The 24,122-nt window shown below is 37.4% G+C and overlaps 1 protein-coding gene across 1 annotated transcript in view; it reads right to left on the bottom strand.

Moving 5' to 3' along the window:
- The window catches only part of UBAC2 (UBA domain containing 2), an 87,901-nt gene that overhangs the window by 3,107 nt on the left and 60,672 nt on the right, over nucleotides 1-24,122 (bottom strand). The window contains exons 7-8 of the mRNA XM_058824760.1: nucleotides 14,372-14,617; nucleotides 1,025-1,144 (exon numbers count right to left, since the gene is read on the bottom strand). Of these exons, the coding sequence (XP_058680743.1) occupies nucleotides 1,025-1,144; nucleotides 14,372-14,617 (366 nt within the window). The remainder of the gene's footprint in view (nucleotides 1-1,024; nucleotides 1,145-14,371; nucleotides 14,618-24,122) is intronic.

Raw genomic sequence — 24,122 nt, 5'->3', positions numbered from 1 at the left:
CATGTGGGTTTCTATTATTATTTTCTTTTTTGTTGTTGTTGTTAGTTGGGGTTTTGTTGGTTTTTTTGGAGTTTATCTTTTTGTTGTTGTTGTTGGTTTTTTCCCCCTTTCTAGATGTAGCCCTGAAAGTTTGCAGTCAAAAGTGCAGTAAAAAGTTTTGAACATTTTGAACACAATCTAACATCCAATCAAAGCTAGAAATCAGATCATAGAAAAGATTTCTGTTTGGGAGAAGTTCAGCTTAAACTAAAAATCACATTGCTGCTACCAAGTGTTGACTTACCTCCTTATAAAAAAGGAAAAAGGGAAAGAAACCGAATCTTGTTTGAGGGCAGCGGAGACCTTAAACTATAAAATGGCCAATACAGCTAACTGCAGATAGGCTACAACCTGGAGAACTTGATTGCAAGCAATAAATTCTGAATGCAGGAATAACACTAATCTTAAATTCTTCAATTTCTAAGTAAATAATCATCTCTTTTGAGAATAAAACTATCAGAAAAAAGTCTAGAAGTGTAAATCTATACTTGATAGAAAGGACACAATCTTGTATGTGGCATCAGTATAAGGAATTAGTTAACCACATTATGGAGGGAAACATCCAAGTTTTAGCCCAAGTGTGTTTTGCATAACATTTTTATTTAAAAAACCCCCAAAATTACTGAATTGGAAACTTAAGCTGGGGATTGCAAAGATGATTTCTACATGACAAATAATGAAATTCATTTATCAATCTTCTTTCTTTGAAATATTTCTTATATGAGATTTGAATAGTTTCCACTACTGAAACCATCAACATCTTTAAATACAAAATACAAGCAGTAACACATAAAAGTAGAAACTCCCAAGTAGCTCTGTAATTCTGGTTTGGATATTAATGACAATATGCTGTCTCTGTATTGCAGCCATTACCTTATATGCTCATTTTTGCTGCATAGAGAAACCGTGTAAACAAATGATAAAAAATTAGTAGAGATTAATTCCTAACCATTTAAAATGCCATTTTAAAATAGAAAGTGTTTACCTGCTCTTCAGAAACCTCAGTAGGTGGAGGTATGCCTTGTTCAGATGGGTGATCTTGATAATTTGCGTTATGTCTATGACGTAGAGGAGGAAACAGTCTATTCCAGTTAATCATCCCACCCTGAAAGCAGACACCACTGTCAGTCTTTGCAAAAAGAACTACAAATGTTTCAAACAAAAAATCATCTGTACCACATTATATCAAAGCAGATGTTTAAGTAAAGTACTTTATTTTAAAGTACAAAAACTGCTGTAGTCTCCTGTGAAGCAAAAACTGGACTGGTTACGTCTTTACTTGTTAATTGAAGTAATCATTGCAAAGTAAGAAAAAGAAGGAAGAAAGGATGTTTCAGATCCATTTGGATAGATCTGTTTAGTACAGTGCTAGGTTTCTGAGGCTGAAAGACAGCTGTCTTACTAACAGGGGTTGTCCTGCAAAGAGGGGCAACAGCAGGTCCTGCAAGTACTTTACAAAATTGCTGCTGAAGTTAACGAGGGAAAAAGAGTACAAGAAATAAGTAAGGGAAAAAAACAAAAGGGGCTTCTCAGTGCATCAGTAAAATTACATCAGGAAACAGAATAAACCCAACCTTCAGGACACCTGGGACTTCCATGCAAGTGACTACTTCTGTGACACCAGTGTGACTTGCAGACCCACCACATTTACCTAACTTCTGTGTATAAAATATTGTTGCAAAATCTGGCCATGTTCCAGTGCCAAAACATCTTGTAACTACGTAGTAATAATGCAAACACACAGCAGTAACATAGGTATGGTGCAAATCACAGAACTGAAACTTCCTCTTAACAACCAAACTTCAACTCTTGTAATAGCAAGATATTTGGAACATAAAGAAGAAATACTAAAATACAAGCTTTATAATTGTCCAGAAATAATTAATCCTCATTTCATTAGCTAAAATCGACATTTTGGAAGGGATTTTGTATCACACAAAGCCCATAGATCCCATAAGCAGGTAACAGCATACCCCAATCTCTCTTTTCTATAGTTGAAACATTTTTTGCAGTCTGTCAGTCTGTGTTGTCCTTTCCCTCCTCCCCTGCTCTCCCTGTTACTATGGAGAAGATCTCCCTCCCTTTCTGTATATATAGGACATGGCCTTCCTTCCTTTAGTTGCTCTATTTTAGTTCTATAACGTTGTTTCTCAGAAGGCCTTCCTCTTACGACAGCTTTTTCTTTTCTTCCCTCAGAGTGCTCTTCCTGCCTTTATGTATCCTTAGAGCATTAAATACCCTCTGCTCAATCAGATCAGCAACAGCTAAATGCGCTCACAAAAAAAAAAAATATTTAGCATTCCTGCCCTTTCCTTTGTTTCCTTCCGTTCTGTCCAGAGGAGACTCAACCAGCCCAGACACCACAGGGGGCAGTACAATGGCACACTTAAAAAAAACATTTGAAGAGTCATGAGACTTGAAACATCAGCTTGAGAAATATTCTAGTCCCTTCTATACTAGAGTACATTTTTCCTTGTGAAGATGTGAAATAGCCAGAAGCCATCACCCATTTTCAAGACATAGATCCCACTGTTAGTGAATTTGAATTTTAAAAGTACATTTCCCATACTGTATAAAATATTTGCTTAACATTCATGAGGTTTTGAGCAAAGAATTCTGTGTAAGTCTCATGTTAGTCAAACAGCACAGTGTAGTAAAAAGGAGAACTGGTTTGGTGCATCAGCCTAAGGAGAAAGAGGGATCAGATCTTCTACTGACACCACTGCACTCCCTTGTGGTCTTGGGGAATCGCCTCCTGTACTTCCCCACATATAATTTCCCATAACTAAGAATTACTTTGAGTTTGAACTTTGAACTTTGAATTTCTCAGAGTCTACTAAGCTCTACAGTTCAGTGAGAGCACTGCACTAATGCTGCTTTACCTGTTTTTACTATTTAGAGATGACTTGAGAAGAAAGTAATACTGCCACAAATCATTCACACTGAATTGGTAAAAATAGTAACAGGACTATGACACATCCCTTTGAGGCACCATAAGTCATACACAATAATGTATATCAAATACAAAATCTACAATATACCTTAATTTGCCTTTATCTCAGTGTACCTGAAGACCAAAATAAATGTACCTTTCCAGCAGTGCCCTGAGCTTCAATACTGAGCTGCCTATTCCAGTTTGGTTTTGCATCCTCTCTGTCCTGAGCTCTCTCACCTAATGCTACAGACTTGTCTACTTCCTTACCTTAAGCTTACAATACAGTTTGCATTAACATACACAGAATTCATTCTTTTCAATAAGAACTGCCATTTCCTTACAAATATTTTCTTACAACTATTTAGGTTTGAAGGTTTACAGCAGATACCTTAATAAATTACAGATGTTGACTGAAGCATTCAAAAGAGTTTCATGTGAAGACCTATTCCCAGAGAAAACAGACTAGACCAATTAGATCAAAATCAAGTATTTCAATTACCTTTGGAAACCGTGGTAAACATAATGTATCAGCTCTTAGCTATATTAATGAGAGGGAAATATCCAACATTAATGGTATGTGAAGACTGATGGTTAGGATTAACCCCGACATTGTGATGCACAACTCATCTGTGTAGTCTTTTAAACTTCACCAAAACTGGGTGCATTAGAATCATTTATCTTAACTGAAAGAAAATTGTTTCCCTTCACAGTCTTGCTTCTAATTAGATGACACACATCCACAAGGTCAGGCTCAAAAGAACAGGGATTCAAGGAACTGCAGCAGGAACTATGGGACTGGTAATGTGGTCAGTCTCATAAAGGTAAGGGAAAACTGGGAAGTGCAGCAAATGTCTTAAATCCACAGGAGACTGAGATCAAGGCTATGGATTCACAGTATGGATGTGCAAAGACCTTCAGACAACCTTAACTGTCACAGCAGAAACATGAAGATCTGTTTTAAATTGAGCCATACCAAGCACCAAATAATGTCTTTACATAATGTCTTAACATCAAGTAAGTATCACAAATTCCAGTTCAAAAATGCACAGAAGGAGATTTCCAAACCAATATTCATTCTTGCCTTACAGAAATTATTTTGCGTACCTCCCCTTCATAATTTCATTATCATTTCTGTAGCACACTGGTTTTACACTGTGCCACCAGACTTACTTGTGAGAAGTCAAGAAGATTTCACATGAAGATATCCAGTCTGATTAATTTATGTAAGTGATGCTTCTAAACCATCTGAGACTCCCTCCTGGGAAATCAGCAAACCGTATTTAAGCATTTCACACCACACTTGACCCTCAGCACCAACACCCAACAGCACAGGGGAGCTCACACCAATCTTCCCACTCTCCACAGAAGCTTTGTCTCAGATAACAAAGCTCTCTGGAGTGGTCCAAAACACTAAGTAGTGGGGATGCTCCAGGGTCAACTATGGAAGCTCCTTTCCTGAGCAGCACTTTCAGTGATAACACTTTCAGTGTGCCAGTCTAATCCATTTAGGGAAATGCAGGCAGTTCTTCTGTGATTCCTGTTGGCAGTTTGTTATAAAAAGAATTAAGTTCAACTCTACATGGTTTGGGGGCTGAGACTTAACATGACCCAGGACTAGGTCAGGAGGATGCCTTAAGCCTTTTACATCCAGAGCTAGATTCTACAACTGATAGACTTAGGATATCTTGCACTGAGATTATCTTAGGCAATATTTTTCTTGGTCCTGATCTTTGGTGTTGGGGAGCAGCCAGTGCAGGTGTTCCGCTAGAGAATGTGGAGCACTGAAAAATTCTAGACCATGATTCATAAAAATGCTGTGCACAATTTGGTGCCTGGGCCCTTATCTCTGTTCCCAGCTTAGTCTTTGACATGTCATCAGGAGAAAGATTTGACAAAAGCACTGCTTCATTAATTATTTGACTAGAAGGGTGACAAGACAAACCTAAGAAAGGTCTGTAAGACTTTCTTCCCCCTTTAATCCAATGCTGTAATTTTTTAGAAAAAGTCAGAAGTCTCCTTTTGTTTAGCAGCACAGACTGGGTGAATCAGTTGATTTTAAGTTCTTTGTTACTGCCTGATAGGAGACAAACATACCAAGGAAGTAATTTTACTGGTCTCTAATAAATCACTATTGGAAATGGATTAGGAGAACACTGGTGATGTTGGAACTTCTGTTACAGGACGACAACAAACTCATCACAAGTTTAGATGACCCAAGAATGAGATTTACAAATGGAGTGAACTAAAGAAATGGGGAAAACAGCAGCTCTTCATTACAGAGAAGGTTTTAAGGAAATGCCATATTGATGATTTACTCCTGGAGAGCTGCCAAGCCTTTACATACAGAAGCTGTGCCTTCTGAAGTCACATCCTTGATTTTGTTTTTCTTTTTTAAAATTTGGGTTGTTGTTTTTTTCTTTTAATGGTGCCTGGGACAATTCTGTTTACAGGAAAGAAGTATCCTCCTTTCCTGCAGAATAAGGAAGAAATATCTAGAACTAGCAAATGTCTCTGATTGTACAGCCTGCTAAAACCTGGCTATGCCACTTCTTTTCAGATAATCTCTTTCTTCTCTGTTTTGAAAAACAGGTCAACCTGTTTCCCATATACACACCTGCCATGGCATATTTTGTAAAAACACTTCTTATCCAAAGCTTCACAAATTAGTGTTGAATTATGGACAATTAACAAATATCCAGTTATGTAGCCTTCAGATATGCACATATTTTAATTACATTAATTTCAAAAGAAATTAAAGGCCTTTTAAAAATCCTTTTGAAAGTGATGCACGTGGTTAAGATATTTTGATAATGTTATCTCCTGTAGATGGTTAATGCCAACTTGCCATCTCCTTGCACAAACAGGAAGAACCTCCTGATAGGTCACGTTCACCTTTTCTTAACATAATAACCACAGTGAGAAAAAAGAAAAAGGAAATTGCTTTGCATTTCACCTTTTAAAGTTACATTTGTAAAATATTCCACTCTGTATAGAAGTCTTTACTTGATAAAGACATAAATACCATCTTATTTTTTTTTCATATAAAGCTTCATAACAAAATTTACTGAAAATAAGAAACACTGACTTGCTTTTCTGGCATCAATTTTTCAACAATGTATTGACTCCAAAGTCCATATACTGATGATATAAATAAACAAACAAAAAAAAGCATAGCCTTGGATGACATGATATCTGCTGCCCTAAACATTGCATAAGAAAGAAAAATTGTGAAATTTCCAGCACACTTACTCAAAGTCTAGCCTGTCTCTTTTTGTGACAATAAAACTCTTCTGTTTTTTGGTTGTTTGGGGAGAATTTTTTTGGTGTTTTGTTTTCCTCTTACTTTAATAACTTCCCTCTTTTAAAAGGGGGTAGAAACTATTATTAATGTTGTAAGTGTTGTTTTTAACAACAGAAAAAAAAAATTTGACCAAGTAAAGCACCCCAGCAATTTCTAATGATATTCTAATTTCCTGGAAATTTATCCTACAGACAAGTCTATTCAGCCAAAAGGCTCTGTCTCCAGCTCTTAGTTTCTGCATCCTGAACTTTGATGCCTGCATTGTCCCTGAGGAGCTCATATGTCACACAAGTTCAGAAATCCACATGTGGTCTTTTCTGAAGCCTGATCAGCTATTTCCTTTGAAATCTAGAAGGAACACCTTAATCTGGCTTCTGAAGCTGCCTGAGAGACAATGGAAGGGATTTCATGCACTGGCATGACACTGGGAGTGTCCAGTGTTCCAGCTGCTGAAGGCAGGTCCCACCAGCATGAGCATGGAGTCTGTACTTGCGGAAATAACTTTAGCTCTGTATTAGACATTTTGCACAAAACAGAGTCAGCTTTAATCCTTACCCCATGGCTCTTTGGATCTGGACTTGTGACACTGAACTGGTATTGAAGCATAATGATTAGATAATTCTTCACTCATCTCCTATGCAAAACCCTTTTCAAAGAGTAATAAGGAATAAGAAGAGACTGGAATCAAAGTGAGAAATCAGAGTTCTAAAATTGTTTTGATTTAACAAGCTGAGATAAACTCTTGGCACAAAGGAAACTCAAACCTAAATCCTCAAAAATACTACATCATCATACAAATACTACATAATGTAAATATACATCCCTTAGTAAATAAAAGACTAGTCTGTAATGACATAGGGAAAAAAAAACAGATCAGCATCCCATTCTGGGATGTGAAGGTTCAAGTTCTGTCTTAGCTGCAAATAGGATTAGCTTCCATTTATTAACATCTCAAAGCCAGTATTAAAGGTGTCCACACTTTGCACCTGCAGCACCTCTTAAGGTATCTGTCCTGATTTCAGTTGGGATAGAGTTCATTTCTTCTCAGCAGCTGGTAGTGCTGTGTTTTGGAATCAGTACAATGTTGGTAACACACTGATATTTGGGGGGTTGCTAAGCTGTATTTATCTTAAGTCAAGGACTAATTTTTGTGTGGCTCATGCTCTGCCAGTGAGGAGGTACACAAAAAAAGGCTGGAAGGTTGCATAGCTGGGACAGGTGAACTGAACAGGACAAAAGGACATTTCACACCATAGAATACCATGCCCAGGATATACAACTGTGTGAGTTAACCAAAAGGAGGGCTGATCCAGGTTAGGGAATGGGGTTTGGCCTCTGTCAGCCAGTGGTGAGCAATTGTATTGTGCATCACATATTTGTGGATTTAAAAAAATTATTATTATTTTTATTATTATTACTACTACTGTATTTTACTTTGTTTCAATTATTACACTGTTCTTATCTGAACCTAGTTTTGATTCTCCTCACCCCTCCACCAGGGTGGCAGAAGGAGGTGTGAGTGGCTGTGTGGTGCTTTGTTGCTGGCTGGGCTTAAGCCACCACAGCAGCACGTTAAGGAACAAGGGTGGAACCAGCTCACAGTTGTTATGTGCAAGTATCAGAGTTCAAACCAGAAAACCCACATATTAAGGAGGACCATGTAATATCTGAAGCACAGGCTTCTTTTTCACTACATACCATGGAAAATGGAAGAAGAAATTAGCCATCTGGAAGAATGGCACTCTAGAAGAAGAAATTGGCCATCGAGTCTCTCTAAGTGCAGACTGGAAGGACAACAGAAGCAGACCTGGCATCCAGTAACTGACTGCCCCCAAAACAGATGCCTTATTTGCACCATGTTCATTAGAAACGAAGGGACAGGTACACCTGAAAAACCCCTGCCTTCTGTAAACAGAATTTGATTCAACAAGTTCTGTGGATTAAATACTCTGGAAATGTCTGGGGCAATTTGGTATCTCATAAGCTTTTTGTAAGAAATTGCCTCTAGTTAAATAGCCAGAGGAAAGAAATATAGACCAATCACATAGGAGAATAAAATATTCTATTTTCCAAACAATTCATTTGCTTTGAAATAAAACAGTGTTTTGTTTTATGAAGTTGTCCAATCAGCTTCTCTAGGGAAGCTGATTACAAATCTTAAACCAATTTCAAAGGCTGTAGCTCAAAAGCTATGTCAAAATGAAAGAGAATTTCATCATTCCAGTCCAAGAGAAAAAAGGATTGTTCAATATATGAGCAGGGTGCTACCAATGAGTAGGAGATAGAGAAACTCAATCTTGTGATTGTGACAGCTGGCTGTTAATGAGACACACTCAGCTTATTCTAGTTGTACTAGTATCTGCTGGCTCTAGTTCTGTCAGCCTGTGGAATTGCCAACTTCCATAAACAAGACAGAAATCTGAAGTTTCTGTGGTAGTCTGTAGAGGAAATAGTCATGAATTGTTCATTACAGGGAAATTCAACAGGAAATTCAACATTTTTAATTTCACACCTAGAATCCATTAAAGAAATCATGCAGCAAAATAATCCAGAATGTCTAGATAGCAGTGGGTTATCAGTTGCTGCAAATACATTGCTGAAATGAAACTATTAAAAACCAGAGTTCAGGCATGCCAACATCAGCAGCATATGCAGTTTTTACACCCCATACACTCTTGATATAAATACAAGTTTATTTTCAACACAAATAAAATAGTTTTAAACAACTACAGAGAATAACCAAGGCTTGAAAAATGCCAGAAGAGCATAAAAAACCAAAGGATGAGTTTAAGACACACAGGTTTGAAGGAAAAGATATTTTTCTCTCTACAAAAATGGAAACTGTCTGTTATTTCAAAAGGTGTCCACATGTGTACATTGGCATGCAGAGGAAGGGAAGAGTGATGGAATACTGAGTCTAAATTTAGCCACAGTGATTACTGCTGCAGCATACAAGCATCATTCATGGGCTGAAATGAATCTCTAAATCACTCACTGCTTAACAGAATTCTTTAAAAATATGATGTCAAATCCTGTGCACACATACATTTCCCTGGAGTCTAGGCATAAAAGCTTTTTTATCCTATCGGTACCCTAAATATCACTGCCTTTGGAGTTTATGCAAGTGTTGCTAAAGGCAGATTCTATTCAAATATGTCACAAAATCCCAAAGAAGCCTTAGTAACACAGACTGATTGGAATGGAAACCAAATTAGAGAAAAGACTTGGTGTGACACTTGGCTGAAAGTCTCACTCATTTATTCAGGTAAAGCAGTCTGGTAGTTTCCTTCCTGACACTGATACACACATTTGTGGAACAAAATGGAAAAGCTGCTTCCATCTGAGGTCCTGGCTGTGACAACAAGGGGTTTTGTGGACTTGGCAATGTATAAAGTTGCAGAAGGTCTTCATGGTTCAAAATATCTGTTGGAAGGACTTCTTGCTGGTACTCAGACTTGTGAAGTGATTCAAGAAAACTTCATTGAAGTGCCACCTCAGTACCAGTAGAAAAGCTAAAAAATAAGCTGGGTCTAGCTCTTCACTTTGAAAAAGCAGAATTGGACTGTCTAGGAGTATATTCACTGGGGGATTTCTTTTCTACCCTCCTGAATGAGGATAACATTCCTGAGGAAGAATTCTTGAGCCAGGAAAACCTTTGCTCCATTAATCTATTTTTTTTCCAAGGTCGGGAGTTTATTCCTTAGATATAACCAGAAGGTAAATTACCAATTTAGACACACAGTCCTTAGTTGACAAAATCTGAAACTTGCAAATTGTTCAGGATATGAGGCTCCCCATAATAATGCAGACACTCAGTGTGCCTACCCACAGAACATCTCTCCTGTGTCCCAGGAGAAAGACATCTAATGAACAAACAATTAGAGGAAGTCCCTTTGTTATAAAAGTCTGGTCATTGCAAGCAGCAGAATCTCATATATGATAAAGATGAGATATACATATGAGATACCATATGGTATGAATCTAGGAGATTCTGCCCTCAGTGAAAATTAATGGCAACTGGAAGAGAAGAACAAGAATATAGGAGGGAAAAGAGAGCATAAGCTTGAAGTGGCCAACAGGGTAGACAGAGAGGTAGTGAAATGAAGATTTTCATGTATGTCTGTAGGCTTGTTACAGTCTGGAGCAACCTGGTGAAGCCCTTCCCTGATATAAGATACTTAAGAGAATTAAAGAAGAAGGCAATATGATGTCCTTAACATGCTCAGCAAAAATGCTCTGCAGCTCCAAAACCCATTCTTTCAAGACAAAGGGACTGAGGTTGATACACTGCCCATCCTGAATGGGCACAGCAAGGAGTGCTCCAAGGAGTTGTACTTAATGCCAACACAAGGTGATCCTCACCTTTTTGCAACCTTCCACCACCTCCCCATAACAGTCTGCAGTGACATCAGAGTAGCCAATACCACCTAGGCACAATATCTTCCCTACCTATTCACAGTCTGGTTCTCTGCCAGCCTCCCTCCACGTTCTCAATGGGAAGTGAAAGTCAAGTTGATGCCCTGATACTCACACTGGTGCACAGATGCTGCAGTTGCTTCCCTTTTCCCACCAGGGTTTTATTTGGGTTACAATAAAGATAAACTTTAGAAAAATGCTGAGAAATAAAAGAGATCTAGAAATAGAAACATCAGGAGAGGAAGACCAACTTTTATCAATATTACAGTAGCAAAAGGATAAAATAGCAAATGATTACTGGTGGTCAGACATGACAGGAGAGAACTTCCCCAAAGTGAAGAAGCATTTTATATAGGAGCAAATACAAAGTACAGGAAACAAGAGAGATGAAGGTGAAGAGGTGACAAAAATGTAGGAGGAAAATGGCACAGTGGGGAAAATGTGACAGTGATATGAAGGGGAACAGCAGATCAGATAATGGGAAAAAAAGAAAAATAGGACAAACTATTTACAAAGTAGGATAGACAAAAGAGTGTGAAAGAAAATAACTACAAAAGCAAAGTTTAAAAAGCAGCAAAAAAATTGCAAGCTGGTATTTTCAGGAAATGAATACATATGGCACACATTTTATTCTACTGCCTTTAAAGGTGAATGTAGGTGATGCTATGTAATTCATTTGGGACAAGATTGTAATTTCTCAGCAATATCCACAGAAGCAAATAAAGAACACAGTACAATCTAGAAAGTTTTCTAGATGAACACTACCATGTGTTTAAGGGCTGTATCCACAGCAACTAGAAACAAACACAAAACCAGTCACCATTTAACCACACTCCCCTGAGAAACTATCAACATAACAGCTTCTAGCAACATATTCAGACACAGTGCCCGCTGAATTTTTAAGAGCTAAAATGAGGTACATCGAGTAATGAACTTGGTGGGTTTACTTTCAAATTCTACCACACACTCAATCCACTCATTGAATTCAAGGGTGTTTGACAACCCAGCACTCACACACACAGTTCCATGCTTCAGGTTCCTCCAGACCAGAAGAGTTCAGCTAGAAAAAGACTGGGAATGGTAAAGCTCAGAGAATTGCCAGCAAAGAAATTCTGGGGTGATTGTGCCTTCCTTTTTCTTTTTTGTAGAAAGCATTCAAAGTGAATTCTGCTTTGGACAGAAGTGTTTAATGAACAGCAGGGGAAAAAAAAGATACAATTATTTACATCTCAGTATCATAGAGGTATACTATAAACAACTTTTGAGAAAGGCTTTTCCCTCAGTTTCTTCCCTTCCCCCCCCTCCATTTTTTTAATTTACATTTTTTAATGTTGGTTTGCATAACCTGTCAGGCTCATGTTCTTCAGAATTTCTTATGAAGACTCAAATAATAAACTTACTTATAAATAGATGCTTATAAAAAGCATCTACTTAAGAGAAGAGCCTCCCTTATGAGAGTCTGCCAACATTGCCCAGACAATGGAGCCCCAATAGAAGCACTGATCTTCTCCATCCACAATGCTACCAACATCCAAGGAAACTGCATTGTCTCATTTCTCAAATAGATGAACTGAAGAGTAAAGGAGTGGGAGGAATGAGCAGAGCACCTTCTCAAGGGGCAGCTGAACAAAATTCTTGCACTATGGCATGGAGAAGAAAGCTAAAGTTCACTTCCCTCACCAAGCAAAGGAGAAGGTGTGAGAGAAAATGTCAATTTATCTCACCTATGGCTCAGTACCTACAGACAGCATATTGGGCCTTCAGAAATCCACACATTTACCCAGAATATAATTCAAAGCCTGTTTTGATGACTGACATGTACTTCACAGCTTTCATTATTTTAAATTTTACAAAAAAAAAACTATCTAAGAAATGGAGCTGCATTCTTTATAGCTTCACTCCCACAGGTAAAATTATCATCTAAATTCTTTTCATCTCTAGCATGATCTCTTCCACTCCACTGTCTTCAAATTACACCTTGCCAAATTTCTAAAGGCCCAAGTACACCAATCCAGAAAATGGTTTTCAACTTTTCAAATATTACTTTGAGATGAAAATAGTCTGTTTTTCATTATTACCACTGCACAGCAACATTTGTGAGTGATGCTTTTTCCGATTTAGCTGATGACCAGTAAATTCTGTGAATGAGTCATTAAAAAACACCAGGTGGGTCCAAAGCTTTCATGACACACCTTTTCTGCAGAGCCTCTATGGAACATTCATACATTGATCCTATGGCCTTCTGATCATGGGTTTCACAGATTAGCACTACCAGTTAAATAAATGCTGTGCTCAAGTTAAAGGCTAAACATGAAGGTAACTTGAAAGTGTTTCAGCAACTTGTAAAGGGAAGCATCTTACTGATGTTCAAACAGTGTTCCTGCATTTTAGTCAAACCCCTCCATCTTTTTAAAGAATTCTATTTGAAGTCAAACATGAAAAGACATTTTTCCACTTTCATTGTTCATAGCCTAGGGAAAGGACAAGATGAGAAGAAAATGTTATCAACAGTTCTTTTATCATTTACCGTTCTGAACTTATTTACCACTTTTTGTAATTAAAGAGATATTAGAAAGACTGTCCTTCATAACTGGAAGTGGCTTCTTTCTCACATCTGAAGAAACCCGGCTGCACTCCTCACAGCTGCTTGTAGTGCAACATACAGTTTCAATTCATTTTCTATTACAAAGGCAACGTTCAAGAATTGAGTAATTTCTAGCTCAGTTCTTATGTTAAAACTGATCAGCGTTCTAATAGGAATGGAGAAAAATAGATTACAAGTTTCTGCTTGGGGAATAATTTCATCATATTGAAATGTTAAGGAAATAAGAAAACCAGAATAATGTTATCAGGGACTAGAAACAAAGATTGATACTCCAGCTGCAGGCCAAAGCTTTATGCCATCACACCTCTAATTCTGGGAATGCATTAAGGATAACACAGCTATGTCTGTTTGCACTGCACTACCCCCAACACAAAAAGAACTCGTGTATCAGTACACAACTGTGTTTCAGGCAAAGAAAACTCAGTGAAGACAGAGAACATATCTAAGATAGAGGAATTAAGACACCACCTGCCTTGTTTTGCTGCCCTACAACACAAAGACTGAGAATATCTGTATTTGTTAGTTTGTATAAAACAGAGAAAATAAAAAGACTCTGCTATTCTGTTCAATAAGGAAATAAACCAAGAGGATTATACATGGCAAAAAGAAAGTCACTTGTGGTTTACCTCTGTAACTTAGAGATTTTAATTTCTGCCCTTAAGAAACAACCTATACACCTACAAACAAAGGAATTTCATAGAAAATTTTCAGCCTCTCTGAAAAGGCTGCTGACCAGACAGATACTCAAAAGAGTAAGGAGCATTTTGACTTTCTAACTTTACACAACGGCTTTCACTAAAGACACCAAGAAGCAATCACTTTACCTTTCAGCCTCACTTTTTGTGACAGAATGCCAGGAGTACTGATATCCCCACAAGATTGTCTGACATCCTGCTCCCATCTTGTGAAGCAGTTTTAATATACAAAGCTATACAAACCACTTAAATGGCTATCAGCAGTATAACAGTGTATGAAAGACTGATGGAGAAAAATTAAAAAATTATTTTAAGAAACAGGAACAATGCAAAATCTTTGAAGCAAAAAAATATAATCCTTAAAGAATGCATAGCAATACCTGCTGCTGCCTCTGCCGCCTCATTTGGGCAACCTGAGACATCATGATTTGACGATCCAGTAACTCCATTCTCTGCTGCCTCTGGATGTCAACTGTGGCTCCCATTCCCACTCGAACTTCATTCGTTGGCTCCGCAGATGAGAAGACTGGTTCAAGAGTCCAAGAAAATATCTTTGCTACCCATCTGGGTACACAAAGAATTCGATGAACTTTTAACATACTGCTATTGTAGCACATCCCAGAAATCTAAAATCAAAAATAAAATGTTTAAAAAACCCCTGAAAACCAAAAAACGTACGTACACCACATTTACTTTGAATTTGGTTGCAGGTAACAGTCGGTCTTTCTGGTTTTTTAAGCACTTTTACTGTATTTACTCACAGTTCTCAGTCAAGAATCAGAGAACAAACAGGGGATTTCTTTACTTCCCTACAACTACAAATTGCTTTTTTAAATCTGTGTGGTGCATTGCCTGTGACTCATAAAGGTTCAAGGGTTTTTTTTGCTTGTTTTGGAAATTGAGCCCAAGCCTTGAAAATGACCCTTTCTAAAACTGGTCAAAATGAAAACAAAATTTTAATTTCTAGTAAAAGAGCTGGTCAGGGTATGCTGCATGCTGACCTGAGAAGATTAAGACAGCTCTTGAGAATGCTGAAGCACTCTACACACCCCTTCAAAAAAAACCCACTAAACCCCTTTAAGGCTTCTGTCCCCACCACCTGAATCTCTCCTTCTAGTAAAAATAAAAGCAAACCAGCGGAACTGAAGTTAAATCTAAGACTATGCACACACTCATTCCAAAAGAAGCCCAGCTGCCTTACAGGAGGGAAAAAAAAATTTGAAAACCAATTCATTAAAAACTGTGATACTGAAAAAGCCAGTTTTCATGAGGCCCTTCTCCTACCTATAAGAAAAAAACCACATTCCCTGTGTTTGTGCCTGCCTTGGGGCTTGATTTCATTTCAGATTCTGCAGGAGAAAGAGAAATTATAAGCCCCATAAATGGAATTACAGTCATCCCTCAGCCATTATTTTGAATGCCATTGTGAAGCCACAGCACTTGAGCCCAAAGCAGTCCCATCTGCATTCTGCGTTATGCCACATTTCAGCATTTGTGACTCCTTACTGTGTGTTATGCCACAAAAAATATGCTGTCACAGCACAGTGAATTGAACAGGAAGAGATCTGAACCTCAACAAATCTGTAAACATATCCCAGCAATGAAATTACGTGAAAAGCATATAGAAACTCTGAATCTGGTGTATTTATTTATTTGGCATTTGTTGTGTTTCACTGACATTTGTATAAAGACATTAAATGCATTGCTGATTATACAAAGGGAGACAGTATAGGAAAAACCAACATTCTTTAGGAGTGGGGATATTTTTCAGACTATTAACAAGGTTATTGTTAAATACCCAATGAGGTAGCGAGACTTTTAGCAAAAACACATTCTGCTTTTGGAAACAATGATTTATGTTTTATATTACTTTCATTTTATAACTCACAATTGGATGTAGAGCCCAAGCTGCTGGTTGCTTGACAGCCCAAGCACAGGCTGTCATTCTAAAATGAGAAAGAACAGCTCTAAACTGGTCTTAACCTCTTCAGTCTTTCAGTCATGCTATGAGAAAGGAGGTAAATGATATAAAGGCCATAATCACATCAGAGTGAAGGCTGCCTTTAATTAAATCTTCTTCTGTATTCAAAGGAAGATCCTAACTGGACAGGGCACTGTAACAGAAGCTTTTTCACGACCTCAGAGATGCTTTCCTCAGCTCTAGTGAAACTGTTCCAGATGACTGTAAACTCATGACTAAAACTGTGCACATCAGCTGGAAACTAAGACATAGCTATAATCACCAAAAACAAAAGGAAGAAAATTCTTATCACTTCTGCAATTCACTTGGTTTTGGTATGTACTGCTTGAGGTGTCTGCCTAGCAAGAAGGTCCCCCAGAAGCAAATCCCCTGATCCTGAGGGAGTTAGGTAGATAGGCCCCTCACTCAAGAAAACCTAGATTGCACAGTAACTGAAAAAGCAGTTCTGGGGGAGTGAGAATTACTGAACCAGATTACAAATATTACATACACATTTAATCTCATTGTTTTCGTCAATGCGAAATGCACAAGCAGCACTAGAACATATAAATTGTCTCCCTTCCTCCCACCTTGTTAGGTGTGGACATAGGTAGTATCATTAGGCTACGGAGCCAGGAGCCTTTTCATTCCAGGGATTCTGCACCCGATTGTACAGGGGTTAACTAAGCAGGGAAAGAAGTCCCACTCAAAATACTTCATCCAACATCACACCAACATTCCTTCACTTCTTTCAAATGTCCCTTCTAGAACTCATCTCTGCTCTCTCTTACCACCTTTGAAAAGGTCTAATGTTTTCAAAAATCTTGAACAGGTTCAAAAAGTCACAAGAACAAAACAAAGCAAGTGGTGATAGGAAAATCTACATCTCCCTGAATATATGACAAATCTAGACACGTGTCTGAACATACTAACCACAAAGAGAATCATCATTTATCAAGTCAAGACAGAAAATAGAGCAATGAGACAACAGCAGCCTATCTTTGGTGTCAGTGCTTTGGAACTTGTTTGTCTCAGAAGGGAAGGCATACTGCAAGCCTGAATTAACAGCTGCATCAGTAAAAGCATTCTTGTATTTTTCTTAGTGGAGATGGCTGGGCGTAGAATCATTCAGGTTGGAAAAGAACTTTAAGATCATCAAGTCCAGTTGTTAACCCAGTACTGCCAAGACCACCATGTCCTTAAATGCCACATCTACATGTCCTTTAAACAGCAATAGAGATTGTGACTCAACTTCTTTCTGCCCTGGGCAGCCTGTTCCAGTGCTTGATGAACCTTTTGGAGAGTAATTTTTCCTAATGTTCAATCTAAACCTTCCCTGGCACAACTTAAAGGACTTTCCACTTATCTTACTTGAAAAAGAGATTGACCCTCACCTCATCACAATCTCCTTTTAGGTAGTTGTAGAGAGCAAGTCATTCCAGAACACTTAATCAGGAGAAAAGGCTTCATAAGGCTAAAAGTTTATGGACATGCTAAAATGAAGAGCTATTATATGGAAGTATAAGAAACTTTAAAATGTTGTTGTCAGTTATATCAAATTTTCAATAATTTTCAATTAGTGAGGACAAGATAGCTATTTCCATATTTCCAATAAACACAGAATGGAGACATTTGTAGTTAAAAAAAGTCTCGTGATTCAGTCTGGCTCAGTGTCATACTCTCATCTTAATGTCAAGTGTTTCCAAAGAACTTCCTCTATAGCTGGTTCATATGCAGAACTTGATAGATATAATTTTAAAAATCATAAGCTTTGACAAAGTAAAAAGCAACTTTTTACACTGTTTTTGTTAATGACATTGAGTGAATTTTTAGTGTTTAAGAACATAAAGCAACATTGTTTATTCAATGAAGATAAAATAACCTCATTATCTTCCAACTTCAGCACTGTACATCAGATTAAAGGGCTACTTCCCCCAAACAGAGGAGCTTCCACTGTATTTTAGCCGCCAAAAGTCACCACAAAAAAACGTTGTGGTTATGTTCACACTGTTAAAATGGAGAATTTGTGGCCAGCAACATAAGGTGCATCTTAATTTCTGTTAGTCACATCTTCCACCATATTGTATGTTGTACAGTGCTAAGAAGAGGAAATGGAGGATGCTGGAAATTCTCTGGCACACTGCAGAATAAAAGTGTGCTTAGATATTTTCAGTTTCTTCACGCTGTGATTTACTACTGATTCTTCACATGAAGTTTCCTAACCTTGTCCTGCCCCCATATAAAGCCTGACTTCCCCTCCCCTTCCCTCAAGTCCTTCCAAAGTTGTACATTTTTGAGAAAAAGGAAGTAGCTGTAGTTTCTCTGCAATTAGGTAAATCAAACATAGAAGCTCTCCAGTATTTTAAATTGCAAAGATACATATGCTCCACAAGTAGCTGGAATAGTATTTAAATTTTAAATATTTAAATTCACTGTACTTGCTTAATACCAAAAAAGGAAATCAAACAGAAAAAAAAGTAAACAGACTGGTGTAGAGAATTATGTTGAAAATTATTTTAACTAACAGAACATGACATCAAATACTCGATTATTCTGTTCGGAAAAATGTAAATACATTCATCATATGTACTCAAGACTTGGCTATTTTCAGATACAACAAATAAAAAGCAAATAGTTTTCTTAAGGTGAAGTGACATTTTTATATCTATTTTATCTGCTTAATCCTTAGTATGTTCTAAATTCTAAAAATTAGACTCAAAAGATGGGTTGAAATTTATGTCAGGATTCTGTATTTATCTTCATTAGAGAAAGCATTTATCAAACCAAGAGATATTGTGTGAAAACCACCCAAGAAACAAAACTACCCAACAAATAAACCCCACTACACATGTATTTTCAACTTCTGTTACAATTCTAACAGATTATTTTGTTTGGGTTTCCTTTTTGGAAATTGTTGCAAATACTATAAACAGCCTTTTGTAAAAGTTACCCTGAAAGAAAAATAAGATTATACAGATACTAAAATATTTTTCTTCAATTTTGTTTCCTGTTGATTTGGCTCATAAATTTTCCAGATACCTTGAAACATTTTTTTCAGAGTTTATCAGTGCTTCATTGGCATTATCAGCTAAAAAACATTGTGTATGTGCAAGCATGACTGTACTGCCATTTCAGCACAGTACAGCTACTCTTAACTTGTGCTGGTGTCCTAAGCATAGGTTCCCTTGGTCTCAGCCAGTGTTCTATAGGTGATGATTAACACATTGTTAATCAAATCTCTTTAATTACAAGATCAGGATTTGATTAATTTGACCCAAAATATATATCTGTAATTTAAAAGCCTACTTAATAAGCTGCTTATTTAAAGTTGGTGTCATAGTCACCAGAGAGAAATGGGCACTCTTAGGATGTAACTCATCCTTTGGCAGATGTCTCCAAAGTACACACACAGCTGAATTACTCTCATGGATTCCCTCTCTGAAAAAGGGCAACACTGCTGCCAAAAAAAGCAAATACTGACAGAACAATCTAATTCCTAAAAAACAGTTGGTATAGCTGATGAAACAGACCATAATTTGGACACAGAAACTTCCTCAGATCTAAGAGAAATTTAGAAGTGAAATACAAACTGAAAACCAATATCCATTTTTCTACAGAAGCCATAGATATTACAGATAAAGTGCCTTACGACATGTTATTACCTTTTCCTGTCCTTTCTCACTACTTTCTCCTTCTTCCAGAGCTGGAAATATCTGCATTTCCCCCCTCCCCAGACAATTACAACCTCATTTCCAAACCAACATCCCCTGTATTCCAGATGAATCAACTCCTTTTTTACACAGATGCATTAAGTGATGCAGGAGTAAGTGCTGGTAGCTTAGTCAGCTGTCACATGTTCACACCTTGACGTGGGCAGGGTGTCACAGCTCCCACCACAGGGAGCATTAGGTCAATAAAGTCAGTGGAATGTAGTGGCACTCAGATCAAGTCACTTACAGTCACTCAGCTGAACACTGAGCACTGTCCACACACAAATACTGCACGATAGTTTTGGGCAGGATTCAGCACATGTGTCAATGTACATGGACTTGCTGGAGCAAGTCCAGTGAAGGGCCACAGGGATGATCAAAGAACTGGGAGCATTTTTCACATGAGGAGAGGCTGAGAGAAGAGGGGCTGTTTGGCCTGGAGAAGAGAACGCCCAGGGGATTTTACCAAAGTAAAGAAATGCCTGAAGGGAAATGAAGAGGACAAAACCAGGCTTTTCTCAGTGGTTCCCAGCAACAGGAAACGAGGAAATGGGCACAAACTGAAACATGGGAGGCTCCCTCTGAGGATCAGGAAACACTTTTTCACTGTGAGGTTGACTGAACACCAGCAGAGGTTGCCCAGGGAGGTGGTAGAGTCTGCATCCTTGGAGATACTCAAAAGCCATCAAAACACGGTCCTGGGGCAAGCTGCTCTGGGTGGCCCTGCCTGAGCAGGGAGGCTGGACCAGGTGCTACCCTCAGTGATTCTGAGAACTGAGTACCTGCTCTTTGGGAGATAGTTCTATCAGGAAAGGGGAATCACATCCATTACACACAAAACACATGGTTTTACTTGGGTAAGTACTTAAGCATGGGCAGAATTTTTAGTATGTGAGTAGTATCACTGATATTAGCAACACTACTGATATTTATACTGTAATACCAATGTCAGATATTCAGAAATTAACTAGATCCAACATTTAGCAAACATTTACCTGAATCCACTTACAAGCACAGTTACAAAGTGTTCAAAAATCATACTTTGACTAAAGTCCTACATGAGACTGAATGTGGATGACTGAAGGATACCCAGACTAACTGGAGGATGAAGGACAATGAACAGCAGGACACAAATGTGGAGGTAACTGCATACATTAACAGACTCTGACCAAAGATTCTCTTTGAGAAAGCACATATTTAATATGAATTTTAAGTATGTAGAAGGGATGATATTTTAAACATGAACACTATACTGTGAGGTAATACAAATGCAAATACAAAATGTTTTAAAACAACAAAGAATTCAGGATGCATTCTTCAAAATCACTCAAGAAAGGTGTGAGAGAGGAAGAAAAACAACAAGAAAATCAATTATTCCTGATCAGCTGATCAGATGTGATCTGATCAGATATTACCTACATAATAGTATTTTTAAGACAGGAACTAAAACAATTAAAGACTGGTTTAATTATTTTGCTCTCCCAGCTGAATCACTTTTTATCCTATATATGCCAATTATAAAGGACCTGAATTCACTATACAAACACTCCTCAGCTGGATGAATAACTAACAGCAATGATGGATAAAATTCTTAACAAACAGAACTCAAAAGTACTACTGAATTACACTTGAGAGCATTTAACAGTATCTATAGTCTTAGTAAAACTAAGCTAGCCACTTCAAAATTATGAATAATAACTAATGTACTCAAAAAACCAGAACTAACTGAAATTAAAATCATGCACTCAACACTGTCTGAGCTTTCTATCTTAACCTTAAGCCGTTACAGTACAAGCTCTAAATTACAGATTCTCTACATTTTCCAATATCTAAATAGAAAAAACACAACTTTTCATACATTCTGAGAAAAGTAAATTCCAGCATAGCACAGTAACAATGAAGAAAACTTGCATTGTGCTTAGTGAAATCTCCAAGTCAAGCAGGGTTTTAGAAACTTCTCAATTTCAATTTCCTAAGGTTTGAACTAAACTCTACATAAATTCAAGGCAGCTCACAGGAGACTTGGTGGGTTCCAAATTTTAAACTTTATGCAGTGCAGGTCATCTTGCAAACAAATAAAAAACTAACATGAGGAAAGAAGAAAGACTAAAACACTAAAATCACAGAAAGGGCCTGAAAGATATCTTCCCCCTATCAAATATAGCCCTAAGCTACTCAGAAAAACCCATGGCCTGTGATCTGTCTGATGACATTATCCTAGAAAGTGGAGGGAACTGCATGCCTTCATGGGACATGTCTTCTGCTGGTCACCAACCTGAGATGACTTCTTTAAGCAGATGAGCTCAAGCTATGAATGAGCCTTGACACACTTCTCAAATTTCAATCCTACAAAAGTATGGCAAGGAAAAATGCAAAGTGGGAATCCAAAAGATTTTAAAGGGGTGGAAAAAAAAAAGGGAGAGAAGACGTCTACATCCAATGAAACATGAATATCACTTCCTAAGGTGTTTTGACTATTTTAAAGAAAAAAAATAGTGAAGAAACTGTTTCAAGCCTTCACTTAACTTAGCGATATGCACTACATGGAGGCACTTCTGTAAACAACTACTGAAAGAATTTTGGGTATCTCTAGTATGTTTCCTAATTTTATGGCACAAACCTCAAAAAACTCTTATCACAAGAAACAAATTTTGTCTGTATGCACCAGGCATCATATATTCCTGGCAAAATAAATCACAAGAAACTAAATTAGTCCTATCAATCATAAGATGATTACAGATTACTGATGACATCAGATTTGTGAATTTCTTTACAGTCTACTTCATAAATTCTATCTTCCTTATACATAAGCATAATGTATTTAAACAGCATGTTTTATACAACATATCAGCAACTGACATACCAAAAGTACAATAATTGATTGTCCAGTTTCATGTGGACAGTAAAGAAACTGCCTTTAAGACCGTAATCCTGTGCTGGTTTAAAATTGGATCTAGCAAAATATACCTTATCACAAAGACAGACACAGCAGAGCTTTGTATTCCAATAACAAATCATGAGCTGTAATTTCTGCACCTGAGAAAAATTCACCATCGAAACCACAAATTGTGAAAAATTCCCTATCACCAGGCATATTACATCAATGCCCACCTGCCCACACAGACTCATACATGCATATCTGTAATGATGGCATCACTCAAAACCACTGAAAACAAGAACTCAAGGCAGTAGAGTTCCCAGTACCTCTATACCCTGCCTAGAATTCACAAGGAGGTCTCATGACACTTGCAAGGATGTAACTAGAAAGTCAGATCCCATTTAGTCATGTTCAAATACAGATTGTGAGAATTTAAATAAACCAGGAACACCCTGAAGACAAAGTGGAAACTGATAACAACTCAAATATTGTGCTGGCACCATCCATTTTAATATTCCACATAAGCAGAAGTGTAACAAAAGCTAAATGACAGAACAGCATCATAATGCACTCAATATGAGTGCCTAAGTGATCTTCAGTGCTTAAAATACAGTGAAGTGTCTACCAGGCAATGAACCAGTGACTAAATATTACACCTATCTGACCTGGTGCTCATGCCTTTACTCATCCTTTCCGTACAAATACCTGAAAATTTGAGTCCACAAAGACTAAGGCAGTAAGCTAGAAAAATGTTAAGACTTATAAGAATTACATAACATAGGTTGTCAGAATGACTTAACATTAATTTGACAATCTATTTCTGTAATTGTACATATACATGTGTTATCAACTAGCTACACCTGTAGTACTAAAAGGCACCTTTATAGTGTTGCATATCCTTCCTTAGATTATCTAATATACCATGAAACTTTATTGCTTTATCAAGTTTTTGCAAAAGACACCAAATTATAATTTCTAACAGAGGAGAAAAAGAGACTTCTTAATCACAGAAGTGTGGCAGATATGCTATGCAAAAGAAATGGCTGAAAATCCTAACATGAATTTCTTTTCAAAATGCAGCACTTCTTACAAAGTCATGGAGTGCAGAAAAAAATTGACACTGAAAACACATCATAATTGATGATGACTTAATTCATGCTGACTGAAGCAATATGAAACCTTGAAATGATTTTTTAGCCATCTTGTGACACAGAAGTAACTCAATTTAATCCTATGGATTTACATCTAAGTAAAACATATTGTCAATCTTAAATTAAAAGAAAGATCATTTATAAAAAAGATTACTAAGAAAGTTCAGCAAGTTTTGTTATATAGAAAAATAAAACTTTATATTAAGAGGGAATGAAAATAAGAACTGTATAATGTATTATGAAAAAAATGAGTTACTCTTTATATGTCTGTATAATCAAGTATACACAGAGCTTCTGTCATCAGGAAAGAGGGAGTTAAAATGCCTTTCCATTTCTTTCCTTTCCTTCCCTCTCTAATGAACACCTGTTAGAAAGGAAGGGCTATTAAAAGAGCCAGCAGAGTAACAGGAAGGGTAGTGTGTGTGGAGGAAG

Source organism: Ammospiza caudacuta, chromosome 2 (genome assembly GCF_027887145.1).
Source record: "Ammospiza caudacuta isolate bAmmCau1 chromosome 2, bAmmCau1.pri, whole genome shotgun sequence".
Taxonomy (NCBI): Eukaryota; Metazoa; Chordata; class Aves; order Passeriformes; family Passerellidae; genus Ammospiza; species Ammospiza caudacuta.
Note: the sequence above shows the minus strand (reverse complement) of the source record. Positions and strands in the feature narration are given on the sequence as shown.